The sequence below is a fragment of the Loxodonta africana genome, chromosome 1 (assembly GCF_030014295.1).
Source record: "Loxodonta africana isolate mLoxAfr1 chromosome 1, mLoxAfr1.hap2, whole genome shotgun sequence".
NCBI lineage: Eukaryota > Metazoa > Chordata > Mammalia > Proboscidea > Elephantidae > Loxodonta > Loxodonta africana.
Window position 1 is genome coordinate 213,304,141 of NC_087342.1, and position 23,256 is coordinate 213,327,396.

A 23,256-nucleotide genomic window follows, 5' to 3' on the forward strand; every position below is an offset into this window, starting at 1 on the left:
AGTGGAGGGTCAGTGAAAAAGGGGAGAACCTCAGCGAGGTGAATTGACACAGTGGCTGCAACAGTGGGCTCAAACATAGCAACAATTGTGATGATGGCTCTGGAATGGGTACCAGAACAAAATGTTCTCTTGTGCACATAGGGTTTCCGTGAGTTGGAACTGTCTTGATGGCACCTAACAATAATAACAATAGCTCGATGCCTAGGGTATCAGTCTTCAAGCTTTCGTTTTTGTTTTGTACAACTTCCAATTTTCCTTGATCCGTACTTCGTACATTCCTCTTTCCAATTACTAATGGATGTTTTCAAGTGTTTCTTCTCATTTTTTATCATGCTGCATCTGTGAATGAGTGTCCTGAAAGCTTTACTCTATCCATGTCATTAAGGTCGACTCTACTTTGAGGAGACAGCTCTTCTCCAGTTGTATCTTCAGTGCCTTGCAACCTGATTGGCTCATCTTTCAACACCTTATCAGACAGTGTTCCGCTGCTATTCATGAAGTTTTCGCTGGCTGGTTTTTTCAGAAGTAGATTGCCAGGTTTTCTTTCCTAATCTCCTTGGTCTGGAAGCTCAGCTGAAATCTGTCCACCACGGGTGACCCTGCTGGTATTTGAAATATTGGTGGCATAGCTTCCAGCATCACAACAACATGCAAGCCACCACAGTATGACAAACTGTAAATGGTTATATTAGCAGATTGAGTCATTTCCAGTTGTTTTGCTGTAGCCATTTTGTACTGTTTTTGCTTAAATTAATGATAAAATAGTTGATTATCTGCTTTACTGAATACAGTACAGGTAGTCTTCGTCTCTATTACCAGATGAGACTTCTTAGAAAATGTGATTTTTCTGGTTAATGAATCATTGTAATTGCAGAATTAGGATGTAGAATTTTTTAAAAATTGAAGATTTCTCATGTGTGAACCAGAAATACAGATTTATCCAGTGAGGGACTTCTCTTTTCTTCTTTGGAAATGATAGTCTTTCTCATTCATATTCATTAATTTAATAATAATGGTGAGCTGAGCTTGTAGAATGTACGTAATTACAGGATCCTGTAAATATTGTATATACTAAAGACTGGCTTTACAATGCCCTTGATTATTTTTAAAACGGTTAAGTCTCCCAAAATTTGAATTTACTGTCAATTGCTTTCTCATTTATTTTTGTCATATATTTTGAAAGTTATGTTGTTTTCTGTTATTGTTTTCTCAGTAGTGATTGTTTATTGTCCTTACAAATAAATGTAAATGAAACCTTCTTCTTCAACATTTATCCATTGCTTAATTTGGTTTTTAATTTGGTCAGTTCCTCTTATGAATGATCAGTAGAGGATATTCGTAATGGAATTTTGTTCTGTGGTCTGACACCAGCCGGCTCAACCTTTATTTAAGCTCTTAAAATTCATGTGGTAGCAGCTGTCATGTTCAAAGGAATGGACTTAGTTGAAAAGTACAGGTAGCCTTATCTGTCTGTCCTGTGTACTCGTATGAGGTTCAGAGAGCTGGGTCAGTCAACTTGCTTTATCCTCTTAGAAGCTAACTTCTTTCCCTGAAAGTCACCTTTATTTTTCAACCTGTTTCTTTTATTTTAATGGCTAACATTTCATATTTAGTTTTTCTTTCTGAACTGAGAAGAAAACTGTCAAAGAAGTGTAAAAATTATGGTCTTCTGTATTTTCCTTTTCTGTTATGTTGTTTATTATTTCAGTTACTGTTTTTGTTGCTTTTTTTCTTTTTAACTTTGTTAGCAATGTCTTCGTGTTAGCCTTTGTACTTAGAATGTTAAGGTTTTCATTTTGTAAATATTAGGCTTGAGCACCCAGATATTTTCTCAGTACATTGAGTACTGTATCAAACAAGGTAAATAGTGCCAGTAGTAGTAGTAGCTGTTGCTTTCATTTTTTTCCTTTTTTCTTTCATTCATTCATTAAATAAGTATTTATTTAGTCTCTCATTTCCAAGCTCTGTTATCAGCCCTGAAGAGTCAACCATAAACAAGCCCCATCCGTGCCCCCAGAAAGCTTACATAGGGAGAACAATATAGTCAGTAAGTAAATAATAAATAATTTTAGGTTTTTATTTGGGAGGGGAAGGAAATGTAGGAGGTGGTACGAAAACCCTCTGGAGAACAGTTCTGCTTTGACACACATGGGGCCACTGAGTCTCAGCTTGAAATGTGGTGGGAAAGGGAGGCAGAAGCTAGATCCTGCTGAATGTTGTAAGATGTGGGAAGGAGTTTAGACATTATTCTAAGGGCAGTGGAAAGCCATTGTAGTTTTCTAAGCAAGGGAGTGACACTGTCTGATTTATATGTATTAAATAGGAGTTCCTCTGGATCTTACGTAGAAAAGAAAAAGTGGCAAGACCAGTAAGGAAGTGATTGCTGTAGTCCAGGTAAGAGATGGTAGTACCATCTTCTGTGTCAGCAGTGGTGGAAAGAAGATGAGGGATTTGAGAGATGCCCTGGATGAAGAATTCGGTTTTGACGTGTTAGTTGGCATGCCTGTTAGGCAATTGGATATGTGAATCTGAAACTCATATAGTCTGGACCTCAGATATGAATTGAGGAGTTCTCAGCCTTTACATTTGAGATTAAATCTATGGGGTTAGATGAGATGCCTAAGAAAAGATGGAGAAAAGAAGAGGACTCTTGACTGAATTCATAGAATTTAGGGCTTAGAGACTGAGCAAAAAGGAGGAGACAGCAAAAGGGACTGAAAAGAAATCCAGTGAAGTAGAAAAAAATTTAGGATTTGTGGTGTTCAGAAGTGGAGAGAACAGAATATTTTAAAGAAAGAATGACTTACTGTGTTAATCTAGGCTGGGAGATCAGGGAAGGTGACAGAGAACACTGTTCATGGAATTTCACAGCTTGGAGATTACTGGTGATAATGAAAAGAGCATATTCAGGGGAGTGGTGGAACTAGAAGTTAGAGAATGAGGTGACAGTGAGGAGAAGTTTGTGAAGAAGAAGAAAGAGATTTGGTAGTATCTGGAGGGGGTCTAAGGGTATGAAAGATTTCCTGTGTAATGACCTGTTTTCTGCGTGATCCATGAGGCTGGCTGCCAGAGAGGTGGGAGGTGGGACTGAAAGAGGTTTGAAGAAAGAGTGGATGTAAAATCAGAATCTTGGTATGTTGGACAGACCACTTTCTAGGAGGAATTTATAGTATTGTTGGGCAGTATTGAGTGCCTATTTGAGGGTTATAATAATAAATGTAAAGGGAAGATAGTCAGCCTTATTGTAGTGCTCTTTGTTATTGTTGTGTTGTTAGGTACCGTTGAGTCAATTCCGAGTCGTGGCGACCCTATGCATAGCAGAAGTGTTCTTTAGCAATGTTCATTTGCTCAGAGGCAGGTAGAAGGAATGCAAATAAAGGTGGAGAGAGAGGGAGCAGGACAGAAGACGGTATTTGTAAGGGTGTAGAATTGGATTGCTTCTAGCCCATAATGGTGTCTAAGGTGTCCCATTCCTTCGGTGGTCCAGTCCCTTGCCAGAACCTGTGGTTGAAAAGTAGACCTTGAATTGGATTTTGGCAAAACTCACCCCTTGGAGCAGTGAACAACCTTTATAACTGTATGCAATGACCCTGGACCTTGAGATCAGTATACGATTGTAATGAATAAACATCAGATGTTTCACAGGAGTAGGATTTTGCCTGGAAGATGGGAGAACTGTGGCCAGGAAATAGCAGTGGGGAGCAAGAAAGACCCTGTTTCAACTCCTCATTCTGAGGCATAGAGGGTCTTTGAGAAAAAAGAAAAAAACTCAGTAGAAGTTTGCAGAGGAATTGATGTCCCAAGGGGAACCAATTTCCATTAAGACAAGATGAAGAGATTGATCTGGGGAGACTGACGATATAGAAGAGTCTGCCCATCATAGAATAGGAGTTGTGGGGTGTAACAGAGGAGTGTTCAGGAGCCATATTGGGGAAGGTAATGGGAGTTACAGTCCTTCATCTTCATCTCACTCTCTAGCTTCTACTGGAGTTACAGCTAAAATGAAAATAGGATGTGGTGAGATAAATCCTTGCAGGAAATAGCTCCACTGGCTTGAATACTCATTTTCTGGTAACGGCAGCCCCAGGGAGAGCTAGTCCTTTGAGTTACACAAAGTTGTGGGCAGGTATCATGGGGGAAGGGCTTCCTGTCCCGAACTTCCCAATAGGCATGACACTAGCAGCTCAGAACAGAATCTCCTTAAGTCCCATGGAATGAGTTTTTAAGTGCCTTGGTGGTGACACAAACTCTGTGTAACAAGGACTGGTCACAGATCATAGCAAACTATCTGCCGTGACAATTCTTCATTAAATCGACTGCATTTTCCCCAAAGCATACTTTAATATATATTCCAGATAAATGCTATTTTTATTTACAAAGGAACAAAATTACCTTGTGGTGGTACCCACTGAAAAGCTTAAAAAATTGTTTCATTATCCATTTTCTACATGCCACTCAAACTACTAATGCTACTATTTTCCACTCTAAAAAAGTTAAATATATTTAAATCTTGTATCAGTGTGAAGGCCACCTTTTATGTATACCAAAATTTAGCAACCCATGTTTGCGGGCTTTCTAAGATGTTCTTTTCCATAGAAGTCCAAAGTGATAATAAAGATAGTGATTTGTGTTCAGGCTCTCTTTTGATCAATTATAAGTACCTACACACTTAATTAAACAGAATGTATCTTGTAGCTTCAATTATCAAATGTTATTTAATATCTCTAAAATGACATTTAAAAAAGTCAGTTACGTAGGTGGCCATGTTTTGTTATGCTAGAAAATGGCCATGAGCTATTTTGTAGCATATCATAGTTGCTTTTATAATGGAGATAGCTTAAAAAGTGAAGAGTTTACATTTTAAGAATCCTTGTTCCCTGTAATGTAAACTATTAAAAATCTGTCACCCATAGATGCCCTTAAATCTTTTATGGGAAGCTACTTATATTTTCAGTCTGCACCATTTCTTGCACTAAAGAATTCTATAGTCTGTTACTTTTTCTGTTTGAAATAAAAATGATTTCTGCTAAAGCAGCTCTTCTTAAACATCAAATGTGGTGTCTTTTAGGTTTTCAGCCTGTCGTAATTCTTTGTGATTTTATAGGTGGGAAAAGACTTTTAAAAACTCTGTCTTCATCTTGTAGCCACGACTTCCTAAACTTAAAATGCTCCTTCCCCTGTATTTTCTTGTTATATTTTTCAGGACTTCTCTAGCTCTATTCTGATCTTTCTTGAGCTTTAGCAACGAGAATTGCCAAATGTGGAGTCTGCACTGAGAATCACAGACTAATTTAAGTTCAGTGCTGGGTGTGATCTTAGAAATCTTCCACATACCTGCTTCCCGGCCTTTTTGCTGTCTTCACAGGACTTACCTTTTGCCGTCAGTGACATGTCATTTGCACGCAGTGATTCTTAATGGAGCAGCATTTGCAGTGAGGGATACGAGTGAGAAGTGAGGGGCTTTTCCAGCAGGTTTTAGAATCTCTGTGATGGATTATGTAGTTTTAAAAGGATCCCTGGGAGATTCTAAATGGGTCCTGTACTGGTCTTGTCAAAGATCCTTATTATTTTTTAAAATTTTATCATGGTAAAATACATACAGTGAAAAGGTTTCCATTTTAACTGTACAATTCAGTGACGTTAATGACATTAATTGTGTTGTACTATCATCATCACAATCCTTTTCCAAAAATTTTTCATCACCCCAAACAGAAATTCAGTATCCTTTCGGTTATAACTCCCACTCCTGCCTGCCCCCAGCCCCTGGTAACCGGTCCTAAACAGTTTTCTTTTTGCATTTGCCTCTTCTAGATAAAAACCCACTGCTAGATAGTTCATATAAATGGGATCATACAGTATTTGGCCTTTTGTGTCCAACTTATTTCACTTATGTTTTCAAGATTCATTCATATTATAGCATGTATCAGAACTTCATTTCTCATTATGGTTGAATAATATTCCATTGTATATTTGTACCACATCTTACTTATTCATTTATCTGTTGAAGGACGCTTGGGTTGTTTCCACCCATTGGCTGTTGTGGATAATGCTGCAGTAAACATTGGTATATATGTACGTGTTAAAAAAAAAAAAAAAGTTTTTTTTTTTTTTAAGTCCCTGCTTTCAAGTCTCATGAGTAGATGCCTAGGAGTGAATTGTTCGGTCATATGGTAAATCTGTATTTGACTTTTTGAGAAACTTCCAGATTCTTTTCCATGGTGGCTGTACCATTTTACATTCCCACCAACAATGGATGAGGGTATTGATTTCTCCACATCCTCACCAATACTTGTTATTTTTCATTTTTCTGATAATATCCATTCTGATTGGGGTGAGGAGTCCTTGGGTGTGCAAATGATTAGTACACTCACCTGCTAACTGAAAGTTTGGGCTTTTGAGTCTACCCACAGGTATCTTGGAAAAAAGACCTGGTGATTTGTCTATGAAAAAGCAGCCATTGAAAACCCTGTGGAGTACAGTTCTACTTTGACACACAGTGCATTGCCATGAGTTGGAATCCACTCAACAGCCACTAGAAGGGACTAGAGTAGGAAGAAGTGATAACTCACTGTGGTTTTCATTTGCATTTCCCTAATGACTAATGATGTTAAGCATGTTTTCATATGTTTATTGGCCATTTGTATATCTTCTTTGGAAAAATGTCTATTCAAGTCCTTTGCCCCTTTTGTAGTTGGGTTGTGTGCCTTTTTTTGTGTGTGTGTTGTAGAAATTCTTTATATATTCTAGATATTAAACCCTTACCTATATGGTTCCCAAATATTTCCTCCTATTCTGTAGGTTGCCTTTTCACTTTCTTGGTAAAATCCCTGTTTTTTTTTTTTTAATTGTGCAAAGTTTGTAGCTCAAGTTAATTTCTCATACAAATATTTATGCACATATTGTTATATGACATTAGTTGCAATCCCTACAATGTAACAGCACATTTCCCAATTCTACCCCAGATTTCTTGTGTCCATTCAACCAGTTCCTATCCCTTCCTGCCTTCTCATCCTGCCTCTGGACAGGAAATGCCCATTTGGTCTCATGTATCTGCTTTACCTAAGACACACACTCTTCACAAGTATTATTTTTTGTTTTATAGTCCAGCCTAATCTCTCTCTGAAGAGTGGACTTCAGGAATGGTTTTAGTTTGATGTTAACAGAGTGTCTGGGGCCATGGCTTCGAGGGTTCCTCCATTCTCTGTCAGACCATTAAGTCTGGTCTTTTTCGTGAATTTGAGTCCTGCTCCACACTTTTCTCTTGCTCCGCTAGAGACTATCTGTTGTGTTCCCTGTCAGAGCGGTCATTGGTGGTAGCCGAGCCCCATCTAGTTCTTCTGCTCCCAAGCTGATGGAGTCTCTGGTTTATGTGGCCCTTCTGTCCCTTGGGCTAATATTTTCCTTGTGTCTTTGGTGTTTTTCATTCTCCTTCACTCCAGGTGGGTTAGGACCAATTGATGCATCTTAGGTGGCCACTCACAAGCTTTTAAGCTCCAGAAGCCACTCACCGAAATGGAATGCAGAACATTTTCTTAATAAACTTTGTTTTGTCAGTTGACCTAGATGTCCCCTGAATTGGTAAAATCCTTTGATGCAATTTTTTTTTTCTAATTTGATAAAGCCTAATTTATGTATTTTTTTCTTTTATTGCTTGTTTTTGATATCATATCTAAGAAGCCATTGTAAAGCAAGGTCTTGAAGCCTTCTATGTTTTGTTCTAAGAGTTTATGGTTTTAATTACTGTATTTAGGTCACTGATCCATTTTGAGTTAATTTAGATATATGGTGTGAGGTGTGGATCAGGGTAAAACTCTGTTCTTTTGCATGGGGAGATTTAGTTGTTCTAGTGCCATTTATTGAAAACTTATTTTTTTTCCACCGAAGAGACCTGGCATCCTTGTCAAAAATCAGTGGCCTATAGATGTTTGGGTTTATTTCTGGACTTTGTATTCTGTTCCACCAGTCTACATGCCAGTGTTCATACCAGTATCACGCTGTTTTGATTACTGTAGCTTTATAGTTTGTTTTGAAATTGGGATGTATGACTCCTCCCATTTTGTTCCTTAAGATTGCTTTGGCCATTTGGGGCCCCTTGAAATTCCATTTGAATTTGAGGATTGGCTTTTGTGTTTCTGCCAAAAAAGGCTGTCAGAATTTTGATAGGGATTATGTTAAATATGTAGACTGCTTTGCATAGAGTTGACATCTTTGCAGAAAGTGATTAAAGGTACAGATCTTGAGATCTGAAGATTATCCTTGATTACTTGGGTGGGCCCAGTCTTAACACATGAGTGCTTAAAAGTAGAGACAGAAGAGTGGGTCAGAGAGGTGTGGTGTGAGAACTCAATGCGCTTTAGTTGGCTCTGAAGTTGGAAGAAGGAGACAATAAGCCAAGGAATGTAGGTGGCTTCTGGAAGCTGGAAAAGTCAAAGAAATGAATTCTCAGAGCCTCCAGGATGGAATGCAGCCCTGCTAACAGCTTAATTTAAGTCAGTGAGACCTGTGTCAGACTTAAACCTACAGAACTGTGTGATCATAAGTTTGTGTTGTTTTAAGCTGCTGAGTTGGTGGTAATTACTTATAGCAGCAGCTGAACAGTAATGCACAGGGCAGGGGAAATCATAGGATGCTTAGGATGAGTTATCATAGGTTTGGAAAATAACAACACCAAATCCTGGAGGATAAGTAGAAGTTAACCAGGTGGGAAGGGGAAGATTATTAGGCGTGAGGGATGGAGGAAGAAGGACATTTCAGGTTAAAGAAGTAATAATTAAAGCCTTGGATGTGACAGAGATAGTGACCCCTTTGAGGATTTGTGATGGGTCTATTTTTGTAGGTAAATAAAGCATGAGGCTTAGAGTAATGGGTGATTCTTGGGATGGTAACAAGAGTCTGGTCATGGAAAACTTCGTCTGCCAAGCTGCGGAGTTTAGGGATGATGAAAGTGATGCTTGGAGAGAGAAGGCAGCTTGCTCAAGCTTCTACAGCTAGTCAGTGTGGGCCTTATCTGCCTTGATCCAATACCTGTATTCTTTTGTTACAAAATTTACAAAGTAGCTGTACATTGTCTAAATGTTTTTCAGTGAAGTTTCCTACAAAGTGAATATTTTTAAAGCAGATTTTCTTTTCCCACTGATGACAAATAGAAAATTTGAGATATAGCCTTTTACAAGAAATGTCCAAGTCTCTGGATTCAGAATGTTTCACTGGTCACCGAAGTATGGTTTTGGTATTACTCCATGTCTTAGTCATCTAGTGCTGCTGTAACAGAAATACCTCAAGTGGATGGCTTTAACAAAGAGAAATTTATTTTCTCACTGTCTAGTAGGCTACAAGTCCAAATTCAGGGCGTCGGTTCCAGGGGAAGGCTTTCTCTCTCTCTCAGCTCTGGAGAAAGGTCCTTGTCCTCAATCTTCCCCTGGTTGAGAAGCTTCTCAGGCACAGGGACCCCGTGTCCAAAGGACCTGCCCTGCTTCTGGTGCTGCTTTCTTGGTGGTATGAGGTCCCCAGCTCTCTGATTGCTTCCCTTTCCTTTAATCTCTTGAGAGAAAAAAGGTGGTGCAGGCCGCACCCCAGGGAAACTCCCTTTACCTTGGATCAGGGAGGTGACCAGAGTGAGGGTGGTATTACAATCCCACCCTAATCCTTTCAACATAAAATTACAATCAGGAAATGGAGGACAAATTTATTTTCTGTCTCTATGGATTTGCCTATTCTGTACATTTCATGTAAACGGAATCATAATACGTGGCCTTTTGTATCTGGCTTCTTTCACTTAGCATGATGTTCTCAGGGTTCACCCATGTTGCAGCATGTATCGGAACCTCATTCTTTTTATGGCTGCACAATATTCCAAGTATTTCTGTACCATGTTTTCTTTTACTGTTTATCAGTTGGTGAACATTAGGCTTGATATCGACTTTTTCGCTGTTACGAATAAGCCTGCTGTGAATATTTGTGTGCAAGAGTTTGTAGGGAAATTTGTTTTCAATTCTTTTGGGTTTAAATAGCTAAGAGTGGAGTTTCTGGTAGTCGTTTTTTAATTGAGTTGTGTTCTTGTTTTGGAATTCTAAATGTTGAATTAGGAAGTATGTGTATCTCTTAAATCAGGTAATCCAAGAGAGTTCTGTGTTCGGAAGAGCTAATTTTGATGTAGATTTAATGAAGGGTTTATAAAAAGCTTGATTGTCTTCCAAGCATAATGTTATTTAATGAGCTTAAAGAACTAACTCGTATTAATTTGAATTGCTTACAAATACATAAATATAGGCCCTTCAAATTATTATTTTATCTTAAATATTTCTTCTAATTTAATTCTTCCTAGAATCCATTTTGTCAGTCATTTTATAAATATTTATAGATACTGCCTCTTGAGTATCAGGCATCACATTAGAGTTTTGGAATAAAATATACAGGGGCATAACCAAGCCTACAATTATGATTTATAATATGTAATCATAATTATTTCATAATATTGATGGCTGTGGTGAGGTTAATATTTATGTCTTCTCTCCTTTCCCTCTTCTCACAATTCACATTACCAGTTGCTGTCAAGTTGAATCCGAATCATGGCGACCTCATATGTGTGAGGGTAGAACTGTACTCCTTAGGGTTTTCAGTGGCTGATGTTTCAGAAGTAGATTGCCAGGCCTTTCTTTCCAGGTACCTCTAGGTGGACTCAAACCTCCAACCTTTAGATTGGCAGCCTAGCACTATAACTGTTTGTACCACCCAGGCACCACCCACAATTCACAGTACTCCTCCATAAAGGATCGTTCAAGAGACGCATACAAATAAATCTCCCAGTTACCTTACCAAAAAAACCAAACCCATTGCCGTCAACTTCGACTCTTAGTGACCCTATAGAACAGAGTAGGACTGCCCCATAGTGTTGCCAAGGAGTGGCTAGTGGATTTGAACTGCCACCCTTGTGGTTAGCAGTTGAGCTCTTAACCACGGCTCCACCAGGGCTCCCGCGTACCTTTGTGGCTGTCTGTGAATTTTTTATTTCTATGTGCACGATGTGGAATGTCACACTGGAAGTAATGGAGACGTGCCTGTCGTGTTGTTACTTTCAGCATTGCTGACAGACAGAGTGCCCTGGAGGCTGAGCTGAGAACAGTGCAGGCCTCGCGTAGGGACCTGGACAACTTCCTCAAGTGGATACAAGAAGCAGAAACCACAGTTAACGTGCTTGCAGATGCCTCTCAGCGGGAGAATGGTCTTCAGGACAATACCATGGCCAGAGAGCTCACACAGCAGATGCAGGTACGTGCCTGGGAAGCTACAACCAGTATTTTTATTTGCGTTCTGTGCTTTTGATCCATCTACCTGCAAGTTTACTATGGTTAAAAGATAAGATTGTCACCTCATTCTGTTATGAAGTCTTTGCTCCCCTGTAAATAATTTGTTACTTGAAACAAGACCTAAAAATTCTTTCATATAACCTTCGAGGAAAAAAACACCCAGTTTTATGGTAGTAGTAATTGTTTATTTAGATGCATTGGCTCATAGATACTCTCTTTCTGTCATTTCAGCCCTATTACAGTTATCCTTATTGAATTCTCAATTACAAGGGCATTTCCTATCATGAGAAGCTGTTTCTTTTCCCATTTATTATAAATACTTAATACAAAGGCCACAGAGGCAGTATGGCTGAGTTTACAACTAAGAATATCAGACTTGAAGGTATTACTTTTATGTCTTTACCTTGATAGCTGTGATTATATATTCAGTCTGAGGTTTGAATATTTCTTCTCCATGACCTAAGGTAGTACAAAACCTTTCCTTTCACAAAAACTTGAGGAATCTTATGAGGCACGTGTGAACTTTTTTTCTCCCCTGGTGTCACTGCTTCAGAGCCCTTGAACCTTCCATTTTCACTGCATAGAATGCCTACTCCCTTCTCACTTCTAACTTAGTTCAAAACCGATCTCAGTGGTGAAGTCTCCTGGCCTACCCCAGTTTTACCTCTGGTGACTTCTTTATGCCATCTGTTCACACAGTCATGAGATGGTGGTTATTTCTGATATGCTTGTGGACGTAGGCTTCGTCGTCATCTCCTGTCCCGGTGGATCACATGGTTCTTCAAGGGCAGAGGTTATATTATTACATATTGTTGCCTACGCATTGCTGTGTGTGCAAATCCTAAATAAATACCTTGACTGCTAACTTTAGACCCTAACATCACCTAACGTCATGTTATGAAATTCATTATGATGACCCCTTTTGAGTCCCTTCTTAGGAACTCTTCCACTGAAATATCAAAAGACGTTTTTGTAAAATGTTAACCATATGTAGATATGGACAAAATAGGCTTTCTTTGAACTATTGTTGTTCTTACAGATTTTTGCTGAGTTGGAAATTTTTACTAAAAAGTTACAAAATTAAAAAAAAAAAAGACAGAGAACCCTTTTGGGACTAGATTCATTTGTAACTTCTTCCCAAGCTTAAGCACTATTGTGGTGACTTTCTCTTGAGTTCTCAAATTAATTTGGTGGAAATCTGTGTTTACTTACATTGCCGTTAGCTATCTGAATAGCTCTTCTTTTTCTTTGCACAATACATTTCGGTAACAAGTGTGACCAAGTGTTGAAGTTAAATCTGATTTTTTGTCTCAACCTCTAGACCCTCATGCGGTCTTAACTTCTAAAACCGATAAAACATTTAGTGATTACCTGATTTTTAGGAGCTCTAACTGTGGGTAGGTACTAAAAAAAAAAAAAAACCAAACCCAGTGCCGTTGAGTCGATTCCGACTCATAGTGACCCTATAAGACAGGGTAGAACTGCCCCATAGAGTTTCCAAGGAGCGCCTGGCGGATTCAAACTGCCAACTGTTTGGTTAGCAGCCGTAGCATTTAACCGCTATGCCACCAGAGAATATATTATTTCTTATGACTTGAAGAACTGGAAGGCTGACGTATAAATACTTACCTATACTTTGGTTTTGGTTTATACTTAGTTTATATAATGATACTAAATTCAATAGATATCTAGGCTATGCATTTGAATAGGAAACAGCTTATAGAAAATAAACAAAGGAGGCTGGAAATGAACCTTGGTAATGAGCAGTAGCAAAACATAGCCCTGTTTTAGAGTTTAGTAATGTTTTTTGGCACATTTTATCTTGGAATATGTTTTCACCATAGCCAAAACTCTTCTTAATATTTAATAAATTTTCGAACTCTGAAAGAAGTAAATGTGAGTGGAAATGTTTAGACTCTTTCTAAATGAAAATAAACTGAGCCCGGGATTACTTGCCCATGGCAAAGAGCGTCAAGAAAGAAAAGTTGCTGACTAAAATACTGAAATTCAGTAAAGCATTTATAATCATTTCTTCTCAAAAAGGATTTAGTGTTGCTAAAATAGTCTGTTTTGGTTCATAGGAAAACTAAAGAGAAAGTTTATTAAGAGCCTATTAAAATCTCTTTTGTTTAAAGATAAACACAGACATTGTTTGTGTTGAGGATTTTGCCCGTTATGTTAAATGGCATCATTTCCCATCCCCTTGCTCCTTTATTGAATGCTCTTTATTTTAAAACATCCTCTCCATTTTATTTAAAAAAACAATCTGTGGCTTTATTTTGGGCACACATAGGCAAATAATTGTAGGAGAACTAGGATCTCTAGCTGAGTATTTCTGAGACAAGGGGATTTTAATTTTCCCATGGGCTTTTTGTATTAACACAAGTACTCAGACATTTAAAACGGAAACTTTGGAAAGAGGTCTGTTGAAGGAAAATGAATGTACAAAAACATTTGAAATCATAAAAAAAGTTTCTGGTGGGGTGGTGGTGGTGATGGGCAGTTTCTGTGTGTACTCCAGATGACAGAATAAGGATCTCAGAGCATTTGAGCTCCTTGCATAAGAGACGTGTGTAGGACCCCTTACATGACTCGTTTCCTGGTTACACTGCTCCATGTCTTATGACTGCCTGATGCGGGCCCATGGGCGTATTTCATGAAGATGAAGAAGTTTCCTCTTTTTTCAACTTGAGGTGAATCTTGGGTAAATTTTGATAAAGGATAGTTTGGAAACACAGTAAGTTGAAGACTTATTTCTGGAAGAGTGCAATGACACATGCCATTTCTGTGAAGGAAGGCTGATTTTTTGGATTTATGCATTTATGGTTCATTGCCCTGCTGCAAGGCTGTTTGTTAGGTTTTAATCCTTGGTAGAGCCAGTGTCAAGAGAAAACTTGAACTTTGGGACACTTGCAGGAGAGAAGCTTCTGGAGAATTGAGCGGGCCTTATCATAAAAAAAAAAAAAATTTTTTTTATCATAGAGTGTCTTATATACCATACTAAGTATTTTATCCTGGTGGCGATGGGGAGATGTCATTAAAGTGTATTAAGCGTGAGAGTGATGCACTGAGATTTCTACTTAGTAGGAATCTAGCTGATGGCATTATGGAGAATGGATTTAATGTGGGCAAGATTGGCAGCAGGAGATCTGTCAGGATATTGTTGTGGCCATCCAGGCCAGAGGTGATAATGGCTAGAACTGAGGCAAGGTGGCAGAACCAGACCTGGTAATGTGATAGTATAGGAAGCCCAAGGGAGGGGGAAGGGGAAAAGACAAGGGAGATTGCCAGGTGGCATTAGGGCCTGAGACTGGGGATACGGGAGAAGAAAATGTCTGGGCAGGTGTGTACGTTAGTGGGGATTATGATGGGATGGTAAATTCCATTTTGACTATGTCAAAATGAGACATTTGAGTAACATCTGGGAGGAGATTTCTGATGTATTAGTTTCCTCAGGCTGCATAGCAATGTGCACAAACTGGCTGGCTGACAAGAACAGAAATTTATTTTCTCACAGTTCTGGAGGTTAAACGTCTGAATTCAGGGTGTCAGCAGGGCCATGTTCTCTCTGAAGGCTTTAGGAGAAGATCTTTCCTATATCTCCAAGCCTTTGGTAGCCCCAGGCATTCCTTTACTTGTTGACTTCAGCACTCCAACCTCTGCCTCAGTCTTCACATGACGTTCTCCCTGTGTGTCTTGCTGGCTGTGTGTCTCTTCTTTTCTTATAAGGACACCAGGCATATCAGGCTAAGACCTACCCTACTTGAGTAGGACCTCATGTTAATTTTACTAATTATAGCTGCAAAGACCGTATTTTCAAATAAGGTCTCATTCACATGTACCTGGTGTTAGGGCTTCAACAGATCTTTTTGGGGGACGCAGTTTAAACCAAAGCACCTGGCATGCAGGTGTCACTCTGGGTTTGTATTCAGACGTTAAAATTTGGCCAAAGATGTAGAGTTTAATTTTTTTTTTTTGCTTTTGAATGAAAACCTATTATTGACTTCCCAACCAGTTTATTAATTCAAGCACTTTTTCTTAATTTTCTTGCCTGCATTCTAGGATATTATCATTACTTTAATTTTAAACTTTAACTTGTAGATTTTAGCAGTACTAGTTAATTGAGATGCTGTGGTTCTTTCATGAGTAAAACTGTGTTGCCTGGCTGTCTTTCTGGGGTGGTAATATAATAAGTAACTATTTTTACTTCTAATAATTTGTGTTTGGGAGTATTGTATTTTCATCTGCAATGTTCCCTTTTAGCTGAATTTTCAACATCTTGTTCCATAAGTATAAATTTTAATTATTTAGATTGCCTTAGATCTTCCCCCTATCCAGAACTGTATTTGGGGGGATGAATACCTGTTTCATGGAAGCTTCACCAACTTCTGGCTCAGGGACAGGAATTATCACTTCATGTTTTTTTAAAATAACAGTTTATGCTAGTATAATTCACATACCATACAATTCACTCAATTAAAGTGTACAATAAGTGGTAACTTTGGTGAAGGGTTAAGATAGTATAGAATATTGGGGAAGCCAGCACAACTTGACCAACTTGGTCATGGAAGCTCCATTGACATATCCAGACTCCCTGAGGAACTGAATCACTGGGCTGAGGGCTGGGGATCATGGTCCTGGGGGACATGTAGCTCAACTGGCATAACCTAATTTATACAGAAAATGTTCTACATTCTACTTTGATGAGTAGCGTCTGCGTTCTTAAAAGCTGGTGAGCGGCCATCTAGGATATTCCACTGGTCTCACCCCATTTAGAGCAATGGAGAATAAAGAAAACCGAAGATGCAAGGGAAGGATTAGTCCACAGGACTAATGGACCACAACTACCACAGCCTGCACCAGACTGAGTCCAGCACAAACTACTTGATCCCCAGCTACCATCCCTGACTGCTTTGATAGGAATAACAATAGAGGGCCCTGGACAGAGCTGGAGAAAAGTGTAGAACAAAATTCTAACTCACAAAAAAGGACCAGGCTTACTGATCTGACAGAGACTGGAGAAACCTCGAGAGTATGCCCCCCAGACTTCCTTCTAACTCAGTAATGAAGTCATTCCGGAGGTTCATCCTTCAGCCGAAGATTAGACAGGCCCATTAAAAAAAATGAGACTAAAGGGGCACACCGGCCCAGGGGCAGGGACAGGAAAGCTGGTAATAGGGAACCCAAGGTTGAGAAGGGGAGAGTGTTGACATGGGTTTGGTAACCAGTGCCACAAAACAAGATGTGTAGTAATTGTTTAACGAGAAACTAAACCTTCATCTAAAGTAAATAAGAAAAAATAATTGATGAGTAAGAAAAAAAAAGTATACAATTGAATGTTTTTCAGTATATTCACAGACCTGTGCAACCATCACCACAATCAATTTTAGAACCTTTTCATCACCCCACAAAGAAACCCGAGACCCTTTAACCATCGTTCTGCATCCCACAAGCTCCCCATCCCTCCCTGCCTAAGCGATCACTAATCTACTTTTCGTCCCTGTATATTTGCCTAATAATATAATAATTTTAATTACAGCATTAATTGAGTACCTCATCTGATCCTGGCTTTACGTAATTATTTTGACATTGCTAACCTAGCCAGAGGGAGGCAGTAGAGATTCTCAATATAGACCTGCTGGGGAAAAATAAGCAAACAGAATCCCACAGAGCTTGGCTTGATACACACAACTCCGTAAGACCCACTATAGGAATTTCTGTCAGCAAAATGAAGGACTGAGAAGGCAGTGGAATAAAAGAAAGGAAACAAATATTTTAAAATGCCTCTTAGGTGCATAGTTAAGTATTATGGGCCCTTAAATGTCATAGGGAACATGTCATATGCACAACTCCTTGAATAAGACTGTGTTTCCCAGTAATTTAAAGAATCATGGTGATGGCACGGAAAGGTGAACCTCCTGCATTATGCAGGTTATTATTTTGAGCAGGACACTGATAATGAGAAACACCTGGCTTTTATTCCTGGCTGTACTCTTTGTCCCAGTCATTGATTCTCTCTGGGTTATTTTGCTCATCTTGAAAATGGGGATTGAATCTCCTAACAGTACTTCACCCCAGCCAATATTTGCTCTGGCATTCAAACTGCAGTGTAAAATGTGTCTGAAGTATGCACACATACATATAAAAACCAAAAATACCAGATTTTTACAGGATATAATCTTGGTCTTATATTTCTTACACATAAAATTAAAGCAGCTTTATAGCAAATAAAATGAGATCACGAAGATGCTGTCGAAAGGGAAGTTTGGTCATTTGGAATGCTTGGTAGTAAATTATAGATGTTTTGAGTTTTTTTTGGTTAGTTTTTAAACTTTGCCTTTTAATTAGAGGAGTCCTAACCTATTTGATTTCTAATGGCTTTTTCCTGGGTAGGCATATACGCACCCATTGGACAGCCCTGCTTTTAGGGATTCTTAGGTACAGCCACATACCCCTGTAGATATTGTTTGTTTTGTTGTTTGTTGTTTTGCACGATCTTGCCCGAGACCTGTTGCAAGGTGATGATTACACTTTGTGTATGGGCTGATATCGTAAGAGACAGGCACCCACTGCTCTTCTCAGGATTTGTAACCAGGGCAGATTAACCAGTAAGCAGGGTATGCACTGGCTGACTTGTATTTAGTTCCTAATCTGTAGTGCACAATTTCATATGGGTATCAGCACATCTTTGATGTGGTATAAAACAGGTGAAATTGTGCACTACAGATGAGTAAGTAAGCACACGACAGGCTGTGTGTACCTTGCTTATTGGGTAATCAATCCGTCCCTGTTACAACAGGGTCTGTTATTCCCTCATCCCACAGAGTGCTGCCAGAGCTGCGTATAGTCTGGGAGTGAACGCATCTCTCTTGGAGTGAGAGAGTGACTGCCGGCTACAAGGCATGCACACTGGCGCTATGTTGAATCTCTCTTCCCCGGGGATGTCTGCTTTGTGTCTGCGACTTTAATGTTTCACTTAATATCTTTTTTGGCTACTGAGCACACTCCTCTACAGCAGCAGGCAGCGTCTGGCTGCTCAACAACTTGCTTCATTTTCTGTCCAGCACGGGCAGAGCAAGTACTGGCTGTGAGCATCTGTCGGGGCTTTCCTGTGTGGCGTTGATGTTCGTGGTTTAAATTGAGAAGTTGAAGGAATACCAGCCTCTATTCCCCCAGAACCTAAACCCTTGTATCTTTCTAATGCATTCCTGGAAGCGAGCATGCTCAGAGAACTGGCAAATCGTGGTCTAGTGACCTGGAGGAAATGATCATTGCTCTTCATTTATAATGCAAATTCTGAGGTGTCTCCAGAAGTGTGGTGAACTTAAAATGATGGCTGTGGTGAGAACCTCTCTGCAGAAAGTTGTGGTTTTGCTACGTCGTTTGCAAAGGATGGCAGTTTCTTCTCCTCGGTATCAGAAGCTCTGTAAGGTAATTGAGTGATTGAAAATAAGGATCTCAGATGTCTGATAGTTCTACTCTGTTTCAGGCTCGAAAAACTAATCTTACAGGATTCTTATCAAGGAAAGAGTCCTTAGTAACTGTAAAAACTGTTAAAGTGAACTGCTTGATTAAATTTTGTTTAGAAATTTGAAGTGCTGCTTTAGTGCATATTTTATGTTGCAATTGACAAAGCCTTGTCTTTTGAGATGTGTTACTGAAATGTTTGGAGAAAATATGTCAAAACTACATTCATTAAGACCTGTTACCTCTGGGGTGTTTGCTGTGCCTTAGTATTGAATGGTACATTGATTTTATGTAAATTTCAGTAAATCTAAAAAGAGGCATTTAAAATAATCTTTCAGCAGGTTACTTAAAAACTGTCTATCTTTTTATAGATAGTTGTTCAATTAAAAAAATTAAAGCACATTTTGAAAACTATCAGACTTCATCTCATTATCAAAAAATTCCCACTGTGTTCCTGAAGCTCCATATATTATAGTTAAACATGAAGAACTTAATTTCATTTGAACAGGTGGATGGAGTAGACTTTCAGGAGGCAACTTGTTTGACAGCTGCAAAATTCAGATACTATGTCATCCTAAACATAAACCGCTCACTGAGCTGCCCCATCTTTGTAAAAGTTACCTATTAACGTTTTGTTCGTCGTTTTGCTTTATTTGCATTGTGATAAGCTGTCTCATTACTTTTGTCAAAAATTGGAGTGATTTGATATAAAAGGAAGAAAGGAAGGAATTATAACAGGAATGTTAAAGTAACGTATACAGCTCCACAGTACCTATCATATTCTCCCTTTGTGTCATGGCCTCAGTACCATTTTCTTCATACTCTTAAAAATGTATTCTGGTGCCCTATTAGCTGCCCCAACTCATTTGTAATTGGAACAGCTGCCTCCTGGACAACATTATTTTTCTGATGATGCAAAATAGGGCATAGCCAAGCAACTAGACTGTGTTCATATAGCAGGGGTTTCAGAAAACAAAATAAACTTTAGCATTTTTATTTGGTAATACATTTGGCCAATTAAATGTAGTTGTCTGGAACCCTTTAAAAAAAAAAGTTTTAGAAGACATTATGGTAGTGAGGCATGTTTTTCAGGAATATTTAGAAGTATTTTCATTTGCTTGTATAAGAAGTTAATCAACACTTCATATTAACAATTTAATAATTCAGTTGCAAAAATTCATAAATTTTAATGTGTTGTGTTTTGGTCCATTTTAAAGAATACATTTGTTTTGGTAAAACTTTTTTTTTTTAAATGAAAAGTAGTTTTTTTTTTAATATTGAAGAAAGCTCGTTTACTAATACATGATTATTATTATTATTTTTAACTACAAATACGAATATATAAGGCATCTTTTTATTAGCTGGGCCATTCTTCTGATCCATTTGTATGCATACTTCCACAAAACCAGATATTTATCTCACGTCATGCCACCAAGATGTTTTGTCCAAGGTATGAACCAATGGAAGTCAAATAGTGGAGAAGGTTAGTTTTATAGTGACAGCCCAAATAAACAAAAGTTAAGTTACTGATGTCATTGGGTAAGTTAATTCCCACCAAAAACTACCCTTTGAAGCAGGCATTCTGAGATTTATAGTTTCTTAATAAACCATCAAAACGAATGTTTAAATGTTTATAATAAATGTCACTTATTCCTTTTAAAAAATTGAAATATATTTGTAGTTGAAATGTTATCTTCCACATACTGTTTTCACATATATAAAATTGACAACTGCCCAGATAATAAAATGAGAAACATACAATTCCAATACTTTCCAGCAGGTGTCAATATAAGTCAGTGATATATGAGATTTTAGCTAAAGAACTAGGAAATCAGATTAGGAAGTGGCACAAATATTTTGAAATATATGAGCTAGCAAAAGATTAATTTGCATGGCCATATTTTGAAAACTGATCTTAGATCTTAATGTATTTAAATTCATATATCAATAAAAATTTAGTTGCATAATTAAATGTTAATAGTAACCACAGCAAGTGCTGTCTGACACTGTACTGTGTGTGAATAATTCTTTTTGTTTGTAACATTTATTATAGGTATCCATATCAACAGAAAATACTTAATTGTATTTTAATTATCAGTAGCCTGTGTTTAGGACTTAAAAATTTAAATAGGTTTGGTATTTACTTGCTTTAAGATGCTGTAAATTCTCTTTCCCCAAAATTGTAAAATGCTATCATGACTTTCTCTCCCCCTATACCTCCTACATTCTCTAAATTTAGTTTCTTAGGAAGAAAATGCTGTATGTTTCAGTATCACGCCATAAAAATATAGAAGCAATCTATTGTAAATAAATTTTCAGACCAAAATGAATGAAAAAAAAAAAATGTTGCATAGTCTGAGGGAAAACTTGACTATTTAAAATTCATATTGGGACTTTGAAATCCAGTGTCTGTTGATATTTTTATCACCTCTTTACCTCCTCTTCAGGATCTCTTTTTATATATTATGTGGAAATTTGATCTTTTATCAGACTTTCTCTCAGTGGCACCTCAGGTTTCTTTGCCTATTTTCATAGTTCTCTTGTGTGTCAGAAAACAGTTTATATATTACACAATTGGAAGTTTATATAGAATATTCTCCTTTTGTGGTTTATTTTTTCCTGTATGTTTTGTTGTGTGTCGGGGAGGGAGGGGGAAGATGTGAAAACAGACATTTACAGAATTCAGAGCTCTCAGAGTTAAAATAGCTTTCCTTCTCTCAGCCTCTTTACCTATTCATTTGTATTTCTTGTTTTTAAAAATATTTCTTCCTGGTTATACATCCCATAAAATTTAGGCAGGAAACTGAAACGTAAGTGTTGCTTGCTTGGAGATATAATTAGCAGCATTGAAATTGCCCTGATGACCTAACATCACCCTGTGCTGGATGCTGATTTTTCCAGATTTGGCTTTTTATTTGGTTTTTATTGCTTAGTTACTTTAAAATATTAATGGCTGTAAGAAGTAATTTTTTTTTCTAATAAATCCAAAAAATTCTAACAGAGCACAGGAAAAGCAAAGCTGAATGTCAATGATTAAAAAAAAAAAAACCGAGTTTAATTTGTTTCTAGTATTTTGTGATTGTTTGGGGATATTTTATCACTGCAATGGTCGATTAAGATTTGGTTGAGTTTATGCTGAGTCAGAAAGGGAGTTTTTGTGTCCTTTTTTTTCTGCATGCCGATTTTCATTCAAAAAAATAACTGAGAACATGGTAGAAATCGTTTTTTGGTAGATTGGTATATGAGTCATAGAAAAATGAGGAAAATAGAAAAATAATCAGGGTTACAAGTTGAGTTCTTCATGACTTAAACATTTTTAAAATTTTGATTTATGTAATATAACTTCTGTTTGCTTAGATGGTTTTTATCATCTTCAAACTTCTTTGATCATGTAGTCCGATCAGTAAAAACATACATAGTTAAATAACCCAATACCCAGTGCCGTCGAGTCATTTATTTATTTATTTAGTACGCCGTGGTAAAATCATATATTAAGTATTAAAGTAGAGCGTAATTTTGTACTTCCTGTTTACTGGTCTCTTCTTGCACCCAGTTGACTGTCTTTTTCACTCCATGTAGTCTGGACATACCATTTTGGTAACCATTGATTTAAATATGCAGTGAAACCCTGCCTGTTCCTAGCCCAGCCTTGTGAAGTAGTCAGGCTTTCAGGACGGTGCTAACTAACCTCAGAAGTCATCCCTGGGAAATCACTTCTGTGGTGTCAGAGAAGCTGCCCTCTACGGACTTAAAAAATAGAGAGAGACCAGAAGATTCCACCCAGCAAGTCTGGATCTCTCTCTCTGTCTCTCTTTGTGTGTTTTCTTGTGTGCACAACGTACAACTATGTGGGTGGTTGCTTGTAGTGCCATGGGTAACAGCGTATGACCACAAAGGGCATATCAGTCTCAGCACATATTTTCAGATTCATCAATGGAGTAAGTTTATACACAGTTTTTCACCTCTAAGTGTGGTGTCCGTCTATGGAGACCTAGATGAGGTTGAATATGTGCTTTTTAAGACATGGGACGGAATGGTGTATTTTCAAATCATTTACCTCTCCATATAGTTAAAATTTATATTTCTTGTTCCCAAAGCTTCCCCACTTTTTTTTTTTTAAGGTAGAAAACTCTATCCTTGAATAATTAAATCCTCAAGTGTTCTGGGAAGATGGACCTTTACTTTGTCCTGATCTGCTCCTGAGATGTATATATTTATGGCCAGTTCTCAGAATCTATTGATAACCAAATCACGCCTATAATGTGAATCATAGAAAAGATCAGCATGGCCCTCTAGCCTAGAAGTAGACTCACACCTGATCATTTGAAGTATTGTCTCCTCTTGGTTTTATGAGAAACTCTTGGTTTGGTTAGTTCAGAAAATGTGGCAAGGGTGAGCTTTAATGGAGAAAATTGCCAGATGCAGAAGATTTGACCCATTTACTCTGATGTCCTTAGTCATGTCAAGTCAGAGGTGTGTGAAC

The 23,256-nt window shown here is 38.0% G+C and overlaps 1 protein-coding gene across 16 annotated transcripts in view; it reads left to right on the forward strand.

Annotated features, from left to right (window-relative positions):
* The window catches only part of UTRN (utrophin), a 616,684-nt gene that overhangs the window by 313,556 nt on the left and 279,872 nt on the right, over nucleotides 1–23,256 (forward strand). For 14 of the 16 annotated variants that reach the window (XR_010323082.1, XM_064291826.1, XM_023551169.2 and 11 more), the window contains one exon: nucleotides 11,079–11,268. Coding sequence is in view for 15 of the 16 variants with exons in the window: in XM_064291826.1 (XP_064147896.1) it covers nucleotides 11,079–11,268 (190 nt within the window). In the remaining variant the exon portion in view is untranslated. Of the gene's footprint in view, nucleotides 1–11,078; nucleotides 11,269–18,363; nucleotides 18,738–23,256 lie in introns of those variants that run through there. The other 2 variants (XM_023551342.2, XM_064291843.1) reach the window with 2 other exon arrangements.